Source organism: Biomphalaria glabrata, chromosome 8, assembly GCF_947242115.1.
Source record: "Biomphalaria glabrata chromosome 8, xgBioGlab47.1, whole genome shotgun sequence".
NCBI classification, from domain to species: domain Eukaryota; kingdom Metazoa; phylum Mollusca; class Gastropoda; family Planorbidae; genus Biomphalaria; species Biomphalaria glabrata.
Genome location: NC_074718.1, coordinates 15,994,410 through 16,009,012, shown reverse-complemented (window position 1 = coordinate 16,009,012; position 14,603 = coordinate 15,994,410). Strand labels below are relative to the sequence as shown.

Genomic DNA, 14,603 nt, shown 5'->3' with positions numbered 1-14,603 from the left:
TAAGACAGCTTTCAAACAATGTCAGGTTCAGTTGCTATATAGGAAGTAAAATGCTGAATTCTTATCTTTGGTCTTATCATCTTATTAGTATAATTATTTACTTTAATGAGACTTGTATGGAGGGGTGGGGGACTGGTGACAACATTCCAATGCCCAGGCTCAGTGAGACAGGTTTTTAACATGGACTGAAGGTTGTGTGTTGAAACTGAGACTTAGTTGTAAGGTATTTAGTTCTCTGGTGATTTGCCATTGAAAGCCACACAGCAGGCATCTTTTAAACAATCTTTTAAACACTATGTACAGCTGCATTATCTATACTGTAAAATCTTTAGATTTTACAAGTTTATTATCCTTTTAATTGAGACTCCCTGACCCAATACAACAAACAACAAAAGCAGCTTATGTTTGAACTATTTTTAATGAACAATCTATTGTTGGAGATGAAGCCTGTCCATGAAAGACTGACAGCCAAACTGTACAAGGGACATTACAAACTTTTGGAATGAACATATTAACTCAAAGTGTACACTAAGATCTCTCTCTAGTCAACACATTTGACTCAAGGAATGCTTTTGTCATGATAAGTTAGTGAATTCTTCACTTGAATACAAAAGCATTTGATTTGAAATATTAAAAAAAAAAAATAAAGGAGACAAAAGAAAAAAAGGCATAACTTAAATAGAACACTAAACATGGGGATAGTTTTTAAAAATATAATTCTCTGCTGGCAATGGCAACAAATACATTCAACAATCTTTCTGTTTTTGAATAAAACAAAGAAAAAACATTTTGACTTCAAATTCAGAATAAAAGAGCATTGCAATGCATGATACAAGGCAAACAAAAAAATGTAAAAAATACAAATGTTTTCAACTAATTACAATAAGGCCAACAAGTTAATCAAGAAATTTGGTAGATATTCTTTCCATCACACTTTAAGGCACACAACAAAGTGAGAATGTAACAGTTTTCTGAATCCATTTCTAGATCTATCTATTCAACAATGACCATGTCCTTTCAGGCCAGCTGCTAGTTGAAAAACTGACACACCATGAAAGCTATATACATTGAAGCAGTACACAACACAAGATGAGCAGGTGGACACAGTACACACACACATCACCAACTGCCACCAGAAATATTAGTGTCACAGGAACAAATCAAACATTAAATAGGTCTTTTACTGGAAACACTTTGTAATACACTGGCAGTAAACTCATTACTGTGACTGTACCACTATGTTGATTTCAAATTCATGTGTATAGATACTACCATTGTACACATCTTATTAAAGAATAAAAACTACTGTTTCAAAGACATTGAGAGCAGATACAGCTTTAACCATTTATATAGGCCAGGTTTAGCAAATAATAATTATGTCGGCTCAAATGTATTTTTAGAAGCAAGAATTATGCAGAACAAAACATGAAAACAAAATGATTACATCATATTAAAAGAAAGTGTTGCAACCATCTGAACAAGATCTCCTGATATGATACTATCTTGATATGGAATGCTCAACTTGAGAACAAGATAAAACAGCATTGGAACAAGTATAGTAGCCCAATGCTATCTAGACTTAGACATGCTTTAAATACTTCAGTAACTAAACAAGATAGAAATCAATCAAATGGAATTCTAGATCTAAGGTTCTAATCAAACTAGACACAACTTGGTCTTAAGCCTGTAGTAATACCAAGTGGAAAGGAAAAAAAAAATGAACTGAATCTCACTTATTTTCCTATAATAATGAAACCAAAAGAAAAAAAAGGTCCTTTGTATATTGGATAAACTCATAATAGATTTAGTTACATGTTTGTATGTTTAACCTAAACATTTGTTAAATGAACAGTTTATGTTTATCAGAACAATGCCCCCCCCCCCCCCCAAAAAAAAAAAAAAAAAAACCAACAACATAAAAGCAAATGAACAAAAAAAAAAAAACAAAACAAATACTTGGTTGTGAAAAAAGCTAATAAATGCACCTCAAGAGAGAAAATGGATGATGTGTTATATTCAGTTATTTATGGCAAGCTTTGAATGGAAATTTGACATTTCTATGAAAAATGTTTAGATTTGACTATATTGTAGGCATAGTAATATGCTGAATGGGAATACACAACAGGATATTATGTACATGTAGAGCAAACATTAACACATGAGATTAATTGTAGCTTCCAACACAGCTTGACCAATGAAGTCCATAGAAACCAAAAGTCATCCTTTATACATATGAACAAATAAGAATATCAAGGGAACTCCATTCTACACATGCATACACTCAGCTGCTAGATTTCTCACAAACCAAAACTGTTCTAGCTTTTTGTTGAATATAAATCTAGATTTAAAAACATAGTTTCTTGAAAGTAATTTCTGACATTGTCAAATTTTTTACTTATAAAAATTTGTTGATTTTTTTAATGCACTAAGAATAAAATGTACATGTTAAAATATTCTTACATAAAATTAAAATGGTCTCATTACACTTACAACTATGTTTATTTTTCCTAATGCTATTAAATAGTCATATTCCAGCACTAAAGACCTCTTAGTGTCCAGTGGGTACAACACACGAGGCAATAAGACAATGAAATCCATTTCACAGACAAAATACAAGTGGAATCAAGTTAATATCACAAGTATGGCAACAAGAAATCCCACCAGTCTAATAGCCTTTGGATTGAGTACATACAATTTTTTGTTTCAATTGGTGAATAACTTCACAGAATTGTTGAAGTCTTTTTTTCCTTACAAATAATTGTGTCATTGTGTAACAACATTTTACTGACCAGATACTTAAAGTCAATCACTCCAATGCATTCCATTGTCATGCAAATATTACAAGCTAAAGATCCTACTACAGACTTGATTGTAGCCCACTCAGCAGTTGGCACATGGTGACACTCCCCCCAAATACTGGGAAAGTCAAGTAGAATATGCAAATTCAATGGTCATCAGAACACACTGAACAAATAGCTTCAGATAATGTCCCTCCTGTACAAACACAACAAAACAAACAAGATTATTCTTAAAGAGTCTAAAGTAGTGGAGATATTTCTATAAATCATGAAAAAAAAAAAGATTCTTTTACTGCCAAATGATTGGTTATCCATGACTGCTTTGAAGACTTGTGTGTTTGATATGAAAAACATATAGGACAACTTGAGTTCAATCCCTTGAGATAAGACTTGGAGCAACTTGTCTACATTATGCCCAGTAATATATATAACATCACAGAATGCTGCCAAATGAGCCCAATACCCCCCTCCCCCATATCATCTAACACTATACACCTGAGCAGTCTATTTCAACAATATTCTTTGGAACATCTGCAAACTGGTACACTAATCTTTGTCCGTCCACCTTGTTAAGAATACCTCGAGCATAATAATACCTGCAAGATAGAAAATAGAAAGCATTCAATGAACAATCAACATATCAAACTAGAGTTATACTTTCACCCCAGGCGACAGAAATAACCTTGAATTTCAAAGTTAAAAGGAATCATTTTAATTATCCTCTTGAATGCTACTGATGACAATGATTTATTTTAAAACAATGTTTCTCATGACTAATAAGTTTTTTAAAAATAAATTTTTCCCCTTGAGTTTATTGATGAGGAGAAGAGTTGATTTAAACACAAGCCCAGCAAACTATAGCAATCATTCTGCTCACCTCAAAGCACGTCCCATTGTCTCATAATTCATATCTGGTTTATTTTTGTGCTGACCCCACAACTTGGAGACTGCCTTGGAATCTACCAACTTGAAAATACCTTTCTCTCGATTGGTCCATTTTATGTAGTGTGGACAAGTTTCATGATTCTGTAGAAGCTGTAGCAGAAATTCCCACAGATATTGAGCATTACCTGGAATCCAAACAAAAAGAAATACTTTGATTAGAGAAACAAGCAAAGCTTATGTTGTAAGGTCATAGAGACACAAACCCAAGAGTCAGCAATGTGGCCTACTTTGCTATCAGGTGGACACTGCTATACATGTACAAGAAATACAAGCTCTTGACAAGAGGATGGAATAATTGCAACTATAGATAAGATCAATACTAATGTAGCCTTTGCCAAAGACAGGAACAGACTAAAAAAGAAATATAGACTGCCACTGTACAATGGCTTTGTCTGCATAAGATGTGGCACAATATGCTAGTCACAACTGGGTCTACATGGTTACATGAAAAATTGTACTCATCCCTTTTCTTCAGAAGATGCCTTATTATTATTATTATTATAAATGCACCAGAAATTACCTTCTCTTTTCCTTTTTGGGGGTGAACTGTAAGGATAATCTGGATATTTGGGCTTCCGACCTGGCAAACAAAATATTTATGCATGATTACTTAACCAAGAACAAGGTTTCATGTTTATAAAAGTAATGACAAAATATCAGCTGTTTTCCAGAGTTATCATTAAAAAAAATATTTTCTGTGTAATCAAAGTAATTTTTTGTTGTCCAATTTACACCAAGGTACAGTGTAATGAAGCAGTAAAAGTAATGTTTTGAATTGGTCCAAGAGTGAAAAATGATGAGAAATACACAGTACATATTGTAATAGAAACTTAAACAGATTTTATTTTTCATTTACTAACACTTTGGTAGGACTGTGATGTCTATATAAGACTGTATTACTTTGATATGAAACAAGTTTCTAGCTGCACAGTGTGTGTGTGTGTGTGTGCGCACTACCAACAACTGCTAGACCATGAAGAGATGAAATGTTTACCTTTTTTTGTCTTGGGCTTGTCTGTTGTGGGTGTGGCCTCCAGTGACGCTGTCATTTTGCTACTGCCTTTTGAGTTTTGATGGTGACTGTAGTTGGAAGCTTCCATGCTTGGCTGAACTGGGGTAAGGGAGGTAAGTACTGGACTGTTTTCATAATGATCTGAAAGTAGAGAACCATGTCTGTAGGCTGATGGAAGGCCAAGCAACAAATGCATTTGTACATAAGCTCTAATACAAAAAAAAAGGTCATGATTCCTAAATACTGCCATACAAAATTAACCGCTTCTCCTTGCAGGGCTTGTGAGGCCATTCAAGGAGATTTAAATTTGGGCCATGTCATGCCCTTAATTTTAGGCACAATTTGGCCATGTCATGCCCTTAATTTTTCAAGGATTCTGTCCTCTATTCAATTAATACTGACAGAATGTTAAAAGATAGAGAATAATACAGAGAATATTACAAACATCTGTCCAACAGTTTACAACAGACAGTGCCAGCACAGTAACACATTTGATGACTGAGATCTGACACCAACACACCGACTGTGACTGAGACCTGACACCAACACACTGACTGACTGGCTGGGTTTAGAAGATTCTGAAAGCTGGAGAGAAAACATCCCTTAGCAGGGCTCTAGCTTCATTTGAAGACTACATTTGAGGACTGTACCTACCTGGCCTCATGGCAATGTGAGTAGCTGTGTTGAAATGTGCTGGAAGAGGCTGGTGGGCAGGAGGTGGCTGACAAAAGGAAGGCACAAAAGATCCGGGCATTTTGGTGCCTGGCAGAAACAAACAAAAAATAATTGAGTAGTGAAATCAACTTATACTTATATGCCAAATCTAGATCTACAGGTCTTCAGATTGATACAGACAACAAGTCAACTATATCTTACCTTGGTGCCTGTGTTTGAGGTCATCTATAGAGCTGGTGTCCAGTTCACTGTCTAAACCACTGTCTGGACTTGGGGGAAGTGAGGCTGGAGACAGACAAGGAAAACATGAAACAAAACTTGGAGATGGAACAAGACCTAAGGTAGGAGGGGCTCTGATTTGATGTACTGGTCTCACAATGACATTGCAGGTCCTACCCTGAAAAACGCTAGTGCTAACAAGGAACAAGGTCCTACCCTGAATAAACTAGTGCTAACAAGGTCCTGCCATGAATAAACTCTAGTGCTAATAGCATATATTCTTTCCAAAAGTCTTTTCCTAATAAAATGTCTTTTCTTAATATATCTGATATTTAGTCATATCGGCACAATTTAGGCCAAGTCGTCCCTCTCATGTTTCTTATAAGCCTCATACTAATCCTTGTGTTATTCAATGTCAACTGGCCTTGGCATTATTTCATTCATTTCAATTCAATTAGGTCATCACAGTCCACTTATGAGGGCCAACCTGATACAATGCTACTGTGAAGGGACATGGCCAACACAATAGAAACAGTATAACAAGAGCACACACTGTGCAGTAGTAGTCACATCATAATGACCTACACAGAATGAGGAAATATTAAAGCCATCAATAAGCCCAATAAGGAGACTGTATAGTATAAAGGAGCCACATAATCAGACTGTATAGTATAAGGGAGCTACATAAGGAGACTGTATAGTATAAGGGAGCTACATAAGGAGACTGTATAGTATAAGGGAGCCACATAATCAGACTGTATAGTATAAGGGAGCTACATAAGGAGACTGTATAGTATAAGGGAGCCACATAATCAGACTGTATAGTATAAGGGAGCTACATAAGGAGACTGTATAGTATAAGGGAGCTACATAAGGAGACTGTATAGTATAAGGGAGCTACATAAGGAGACTGTATAGTATAAGGGAGCCACATAATCAGACTGTATAGTATAAGGGAGCTACATAAGGAGACTGTATAGTATAAGGGAGCTACATAAGGAGACTGTATAGTATAAGGGAGCCACATAATCAGACTGTATAGTATAAGGGAGCTACATAAGGAGACTGTATAGTATAAGGGAGCTACATAAGGAGACTGTATAGTATAAGGGAGCTACATAATCAGACTGTATAGTATAAGGGAGCTACATAAGGAGACTGTATAGTATAAGGGAGCTACATAATCAGACTGTATAGTATAAGGGACCCACATAAGGAGACTGTATAGTATAAGGGAGCCACATAAGGAGACTGTATAGTATAAGGGAGCCACATAATCAGACTGTATAGTATAAGGGAGCCACATAAGGAGACTGTATAGTATAAGGGAGCTACATAAGGAGACTGTATAGTATAAGGGAGCCACATAATCAGACTGTATAGTATAAGGGAGCCACATAATCAGACTGTATAGTATAAGGGAGCTACATAAGGAGACTGTATAGTATAAGGGAGCCACATAAGGAGACTGTATAGTATAAGGGACCCACATAACGAGACTGTATAGTATAAGGGAGCCACATAAGGAGACTGTATAGTATAAGGGAGCTACATAAGGAGACTGTATAGTATAAGGGACCCACATAACGAGACTGTATAGTATAAGGGAGCCACATAAGGAGACTGTATAGTATAAGGGAGCCACATAAGGAGACTGTATAGTATAAGGGACCCACATAACGAGACTGTATAGTATAAGGGAGCCACATAAGGAGACTGTATAGTATAAGGGAGCCACATAACGAGACTGTATAGTATAAGGGAGCTACATAAGGAGACTGTATAGTATAAGGGAGCCACATAATCAGACTGTATAGTATAAGGGACCCACATAATCAGACTGTATAGTATAAGGGAGCTACATAAGGAGACTGTATAGTATAAGGGAGCCACATAATCAGACTGTATAGTATAAGGGACCCACATAATCAGACTGTATAGTATAAGGGACCCACATAATCAGACTGTATAGTATAAGGGAGCTACATAAGGAGACTGTATAGTATAAGGGAGCTACATAAGGAGACTGTATAGTATAAGGGAGCCACATAATCAGACTGTATAGTATAAGGGAGCTACATAAGGAGACTGTATAGTATAAGGGAGCCACATAAGGAGACTGTATAGTATAAGGGAGCTACATAAGGAGACTGTATAGTATAAGGGAGCTACATAAGGAGACTGTATAGTATAAGGGAGCCACATAACGAGACTGTATAGTATAAGGGAGCCACACAATCAGACTGTATAGTATAAGGGAGCTACATAATCAGACTGTATTGTATAAGGGAGCTACATAAGGAGACTGTATAGTATAAGGGAGCTACATAAGGAGACTGTATAGTATAAGGGAGCTACATAAGGAGACTGTATAGTATAAGGGAGCTACATAAGGAGACTGTATAGTATAAGGGAGCCACATAACGAGACTGTATAGTATAAGGGAGCCACATAATCAGACTGTATAGTATAAGGGAGCTACATAATCAGACTGTATAGTATAAGGGAGCTACATAAGGAGACTGTATAGTATAAGGGAGCTACATAAGGAGACTGTATAGTATAAGGGAGCTACATAAGGAGACTGTATAGTATAAGGGAGCCACATAAGGAGACTGTATAGTATAAGGGAGCCACATAAGGAGACTGTATAGTATAAGGGAGCTACATAAGGAGACTGTATAGTATAAGGGAGCTACATAAGGAGACTGTATAGTATAAGGGAGCTACATAAGGAGACTGTATAGTATAAGGGAGCTACATAATCAGACTGTATAGTATAAGGGACCCACATAATCAGACTGTATAGTATAAGGGACCCACATAATCAGACTGTATAGTATAAGGGAGCTACATAAGGAGACTGTATAGTATAAGGGAGCTACATAAGGAGACTGTATAGTATAAGGGAGCCACATAATCAGACTGTATAGTATAAGGGAGCTACATAAGGAGACTGTATAGTATAAGGGAGCCACATAATCAGACTGTATAGTATAAGGGAGCTACATAAGGAGACTGTATAGTATAAGGGAGCCACATAAGGAGACTGTATAGTATAAGGGAGCTACATAAGGAGACTGTATAGTATAAGGGAGCTACATAAGGAGACTGTATAGTATAAGGGAGCCACATAACGAGACTGTATAGTATAAGGGAGCCACACAATCAGACTGTATAGTATAAGGGAGCTACATAATCAGACTGTATTGTATAAGGGAGCTACATAAGGAGACTGTATAGTATAAGGGAGCTACATAAGGAGACTGTATAGTATAAGGGAGCCACATAACGAGACTGTATAGTATAAGGGAGCCACATAATCAGACTGTATAGTATAAGGGAGCTACATAATCAGACTGTATAGTATAAGGGAGCTACATAAGGAGACTGTATAGTATAAGGGAGCTACATAAGGAGACTGTATAGTATAAGGGAGCTACATAAGGAGACTGTATAGTATAAGGGAGCCACATAAGGAGACTGTATAGTATAAGGGAGCCACATAAGGAGACTGTATAGTATAAGGGAGCTACATAAGGAGACTGTATAGTATAAGGGAGCTACATAAGGAGACTGTATAGTATAAGGGAGCTACATAAGGAGACTGTATAGTATAAGGGAGCTACATAATCAGACTGTATAGTATAAGGGACCCACATAACGAGACTGTATAGTATAAGGGAGCTACATAAGGAGACTGTATAGTATAAGGGAGCTACATAATCAGACTGTATAGTATAAGGGAGCCACATAAGGAGACTGTATAGTATAAGGGAGCTACATAAGGAGACTGTATAGTATAAGGGAGCAACATAAGGAGACTGTATAGTATAAGGGAGCTACATAAGGAGACTGTATAGTATAAGGGAGCTACATAAGGAGATACAGTATAAGAGTACAACATTGTCAACATAAAGTGTGTCATAAGAATAACATGAAACAACATTAATCCCAAGTACACACAAAATCTGGTGGAATTCTCAAGAGTCTGAAGAAACCAGCAGGCCGTCATTTAGATGAGAATCACATCATTTAGATGAGAATCACCAAATGCTCTAATGCTCTAAAGGTGATTATGTTTCCTACTTGATACTCTTAGATTGGTGCTCAAAGTGTGTCGGAAGTCTCTTGTATAATAAGACAGGTTCAAAGGAGCAGATCTAGTGTTCTAGTGTGTTCATAAACTCGGGTTTGAAAGAGCTGCTCACAAGCCAACTGGTAGAGACAAAATGGCTACATTCCATGTCTAACCACAGCCTGTCTCTGCTGACCATGGACATTAGCAGGTTATCACAAGAGGTCATTGAACTTGAAGAGACACCGTGCTCTAGACCAAGGCTTCTCACACTTAGTTCAACTGTCATTATTAATCTTCCCCTCCAATGTCTCAACATTCCAGTGTTTAGTGCTACAAACAGAAACTCGCTGACCATCATCACAAGCAACTTCCCCTCCCCTCAAGTTGAAATAAGACGACTGCTCTAGATCAACTAATTGAGGGACAGCTCCCCCCCCCTCAAGTTGAAATAAGACGACTGCTCTAGATCAACTAATTGAGGGACAGCTCCCCCCCCCTCAAGTTGAAATAAGACGACTGCTCTAGATCAACTAATTGAGGGACAGCCCCCCCCCCTCAAGTTGAAATAAGACGACTGCTCTAGATCAACTAATTGAGGGACAGCCCCCCCCCTTCCCCTCAAGTTGAAATAAGACGACTGCTCTAGATCAACTAATTGAGGGACAGCACCCCCCCCTTCCCCTCAAGTTGAAATAAGACGACTGCTCTAGATCAACTGAGGGACAGCCCCCCCCCTCAAGTTGAAATAAGACGACTGCTCTAGATCAACTGAGGGATAGCCCCCCCCCCTCAAGTTGAAATAAGACGACTGCACTGCTCTAGATCAACTGAGGGACAGCCCCCCCCTCAAGTTGAAATAAGACGACTGCCCTAGATCAACTAATTGAGGGACAGCCCCCCCCCCTCCCCTCAAGTTGAAATAAGACGACTGCTCTAGATCAACTGAGGGACAGCCCCCCCCCCTCAAGTTGAAATAAGACGACTGCTCTAGATCAACTGAGGGATAGCCCCCCCCCCTCAAGTTGAAATAAGACGACTGCACTGCTCTAGATCAACTGAGGGACAGCCCCCCCCTCAAGTTGAAATAAGACGACTGCTCTAGATCAACTAATTGAGGGACAGCCCCCCCCCCTCCCCTCAAGTTGAAATAAGACGACTGCTCTAGATCAACTGAGGGACAGCCCGCCCCCCCCCCTCAAGTTGAAATAAGACGACTGCTCTAGATCAACTGAGGGACAGCCCCCCCCCTCAAGTTGAAGTAAGACGACTGCTCTAGATCAACTAATTGAGGGACAGCCCCCCCCCCTCCTCAAGTTGAAATAAGACGACTGCTCTAGATCAACTAATTGAGGGACAGCTCCCCCCCCCCCCTCAAGTTGAAATAAGACGACTGCTCTAGATCAACTAATTGAGGGACAGCCCCCCCCCCTCAAGTTGAAATAAGACGACTGCTCTAGATCAGCTAATTGAGGGACAGCTCCCCCCCCCTCCCCTCAAGTTGAAATAAGACGACAGCTCTAGATCAACAGCTCCCCCCTCTCTCTGAAGCCGTGTGCTAATTGTTGCCGGTGATGATGGTAAACTTCCCCTAATCAATGTTTTCTTCCACATCCTGCTGACTCATAGACTCACTTGAAAGGGACGACGACCCCGGAAGATTTTATCGATTACATCGCTCAGCTGCTGTCTCCTTAGTTACTGCGACAATATGGCGGTCACGGGGAGGAATCTACAGGTTGCAACAGACACTGTCTTTTTTGGTCTTTTTCCTTTTTTTTCTGTCTGAATAACGATATCTCAGTCGCCGCATACGTGGGTTAAATATATGTGTGTGTGTGAGTGTCTACTGATTGTAGGTGTGAATATATGTGAAAGTATTTTTTTTTTAAATGAGAAAAAAAAATAACTAAAGGGAAGCAACAGTTCAGTTGTGCCGAGTGACAATGAACTATACTAGCACCCCCCCCCCCAATGCATCGAACTAACTGAGGGAGCATTGTCGAATCAGTTTCTGACACGGTCCTAGCTCATACGGTCGGGCGCTCAATGGCAGGGGGAGGCAGACTTGAAACCTAGATCGAAGTGAACTCAGTCCATCTTGACAGGCCATGTGGTTTACGTCTACACACAGCTTCAAGGTAGCAAAACTACCAGGAAAAGTAAAAAGCAACCTCTCTTTTTTTTTTCAGAGTTGGCGACAATTCTGTATAAGTGTGTGTGTGTGTGAGAGAGAGAGAGATAGAGAAAGAGAGAGATTTAACGACATTTCACCTTCCTCCTCTTTACTTCCAACACAAAAGTCAACAGTCTCTTAAACAAAATGAGAAGAGAGAGAGAGAGAGAGGAAGCTATTATTGATTTGTATCTGTGAGAATGCTCTTCCTTTGTCATCTCCGGTCTCCACCCCACCCCCCACCCCAGATCTCTATTTCCTATGCGCCACAATATCTCCAGTCTGTTCAGAAGTCAAGAAAGAAGCCTGCCTAGTGTCTCCGCGTTACACAAGGTCCACACAACTCGTACAGACAAATGATAAAAAGAATAGATGAAAATAAGATGACATTTGATTCCAACGCGATGTCAAGAGAAATGTCAATGACATTTGCTATTCAACTCCACAAGTAGCATTCTGGAAAATTCCAAGCTATTCCAGGAAACATCCACGTCTTCAAGTTCCTTAAACATGAACATTCTTTGAGGGGAGGGGGGAGGCATCTACTATTACATGTTTCAAACAACACTGGGGGAGGGGGGGGTAGAACGGAAGAAAATGTTATTGATTTCTGACCTACAAATGGCTTCCACAGGAATTGCTTCCCTTTCCTGCCCACATAGCCACGGATGCTGTTCTGTTGGTGTGGGCAGCGGACACAGGGAGCTTTGCTGACATATCAGATTTAGATAACTCTTTCATTCTTGTCACTCAAAGTTGTCCGCTTGGCGAATGAATTATTGAGTGGTACTGAATGGAGCAGCTTTTTCACCTTGGCGTCACAAGAGCACAGTTTCAGGACAAGAAGATCATAACAGAGCGTCTCTACCAGGGTGCTTTACACACATTCATAGGGGGTCGGGGTGGGAGAGGGACTTTTTTTTTACACCCAAACAAAATGATTTTAAAAAATGTTCATGTGCGAAACGGATTCAAACCCATCCAATAGTTGCCATGGTAACAGAATGTCTTGTAAACAAAAGGTTACATTGAGATGTGTTGGTTCACTAGACAACTATTTTCAATCCAAGTAGGTCATAATAGAGTCACTTCCTGTAGTTTAAAACACTTAGTCAAAGTGTCGACAATGCAGGGCCGGATTTACTTATAGGTAACATAGCCCCTCCCCCCCGAAATATATAGCAATGACAAATAATATTGACTTATAAAGGGCCCCAAATATCTTAGGGCCTTTTTAGGTCTCAATAGCACTGAAATCAGACCATGTACTTGTTAGAATGGGTTGAAAGGTGATGATGTGTTTGTTTAAATGCCTTAAGACAAACAATCATTACTCGTTATTTCTGCAAACTCTATTCTCAGGTCGAAGTCGACTAAATCCAAGGGCAAGTCACCATCTACCCCGGTCCAGGTTGCCCTTAATTTTAGGGCAAGTCATCATTAGCCCCAGCCTAGATAAACTCCCAGGTACTGTCCAGATCAACCCCCGTCTCAGGTCGAGATTAGTTCCAAGGTCAGGTCTCAACCGATTGAAATTGCATGAGAATAGTCCAAGATGAGGGTCAACCGACTCAGTGTGACGTTTTCGTACTCCCAAACGGCGGGCTACAACTGTTACACAAAGGACATTGATTTCGACAAAAGTCCAATATTTCCTTAGGCCACGTCAAAGAAAGACAGAGCAATGTGGAGGGGAGATGAAGGAGAAGACAAGGGAAACTTACACAGAAACAAGCCAATAACTTATTGCACTCAGTTCGTATCGACTGCTAAGATAAGTGTGATTGACAGACAGTGGGTGGGGCCTAGGGGTGGCACGTGATACTGCACACAAGTAACTCAAGGGAAATATCGAGCTGACCCTTGTTACGAGATTTCCCCCTTGAGGTCGACAGTCAATGATCTCCGTTGTTAAGAGAGCAAGACGTTGAGAAATGTCTGACTAATATGTGATGGTCGCAATAAAGGCTCTAGTTAATATATCTTGAGAGATGTCCCAAGAATAGTAGGCTACATATTTCTCCTCCTAACAGAGGTAGTGAGATTAAATTGTAACAAACGCTTACATTCATTGTGCAAATATTGACAACTAACACACAAAAAAAAATCTCTTTAAGTCCTGAGAAATCAACCAACAAGATGCTGCCCCAGTGTGTGCCCCGATTAGGAAATGAAGTCAGCAGGTGTTTGATTAAAGGAAGCTATTTGAGAGATGACTCGTTTCGCTGAGTGTACCACCTAAAAGTACAACTAAGCCAACTAGTGCTAGATCTGATAACAATCAACTGTTAGTGATCAGAGTTCAGGGGAGACGTATTTGTGTCAACTAAGAGACACGACTGTGTAGAAACAAGTTACGTACCATGGTGACTGTGTTGGGAATGCTGTTCGTGTAGGATGCCTTGTAAAAAAGTTCTGGCCTCCACCCCTGTACTGGGCGAGTCCATGCTGAGCAAAGCTTCTGCTGCCATTTCTCTTCCCCGTCCATCCTGGGACTGCTCGCATGCGTCTACTGAAACAAAAAAAGAATAAGAGACTACTGAATGAACGTGGACACCTAGAAGTCACCAACTTTTGGAACCAAGAGCAAGACGTTGTTTCAGTCCATGACTTCCTCCTAGATCTACCTCATGAACTAGACCAGTTGAGTAGTGTCCACTTGAAACCACAATGTGTAGAGATTTGTTGACTCCCAAGAAA

The 14,603-nt window shown here is 39.4% G+C and overlaps 1 protein-coding gene across 1 annotated transcript in view; it reads right to left on the bottom strand.

Annotated features, from left to right (window-relative positions):
• Positions 1-399: 399 nt before the first annotated feature.
• LOC106053619 (uncharacterized) overlaps positions 400-14,603 on the bottom strand; it is a 68,055-nt gene continuing 53,851 nt past the window's right edge. Inside the window, exons 4-10 of the mRNA XM_056039016.1 lie at positions 14,266-14,415; positions 5,632-5,715; positions 5,410-5,517; positions 4,738-4,896; positions 4,264-4,323; positions 3,676-3,868; positions 400-3,394 (exon numbers count right to left, since the gene is read on the bottom strand). Of these exons, the coding sequence (XP_055894991.1) occupies positions 3,286-3,394; positions 3,676-3,868; positions 4,264-4,323; positions 4,738-4,896; positions 5,410-5,517; positions 5,632-5,715; positions 14,266-14,415 (863 nt within the window). The 3' untranslated portion in view covers positions 400-3,285. The remainder of the gene's footprint in view (positions 3,395-3,675; positions 3,869-4,263; positions 4,324-4,737; positions 4,897-5,409; positions 5,518-5,631; positions 5,716-14,265; positions 14,416-14,603) is intronic.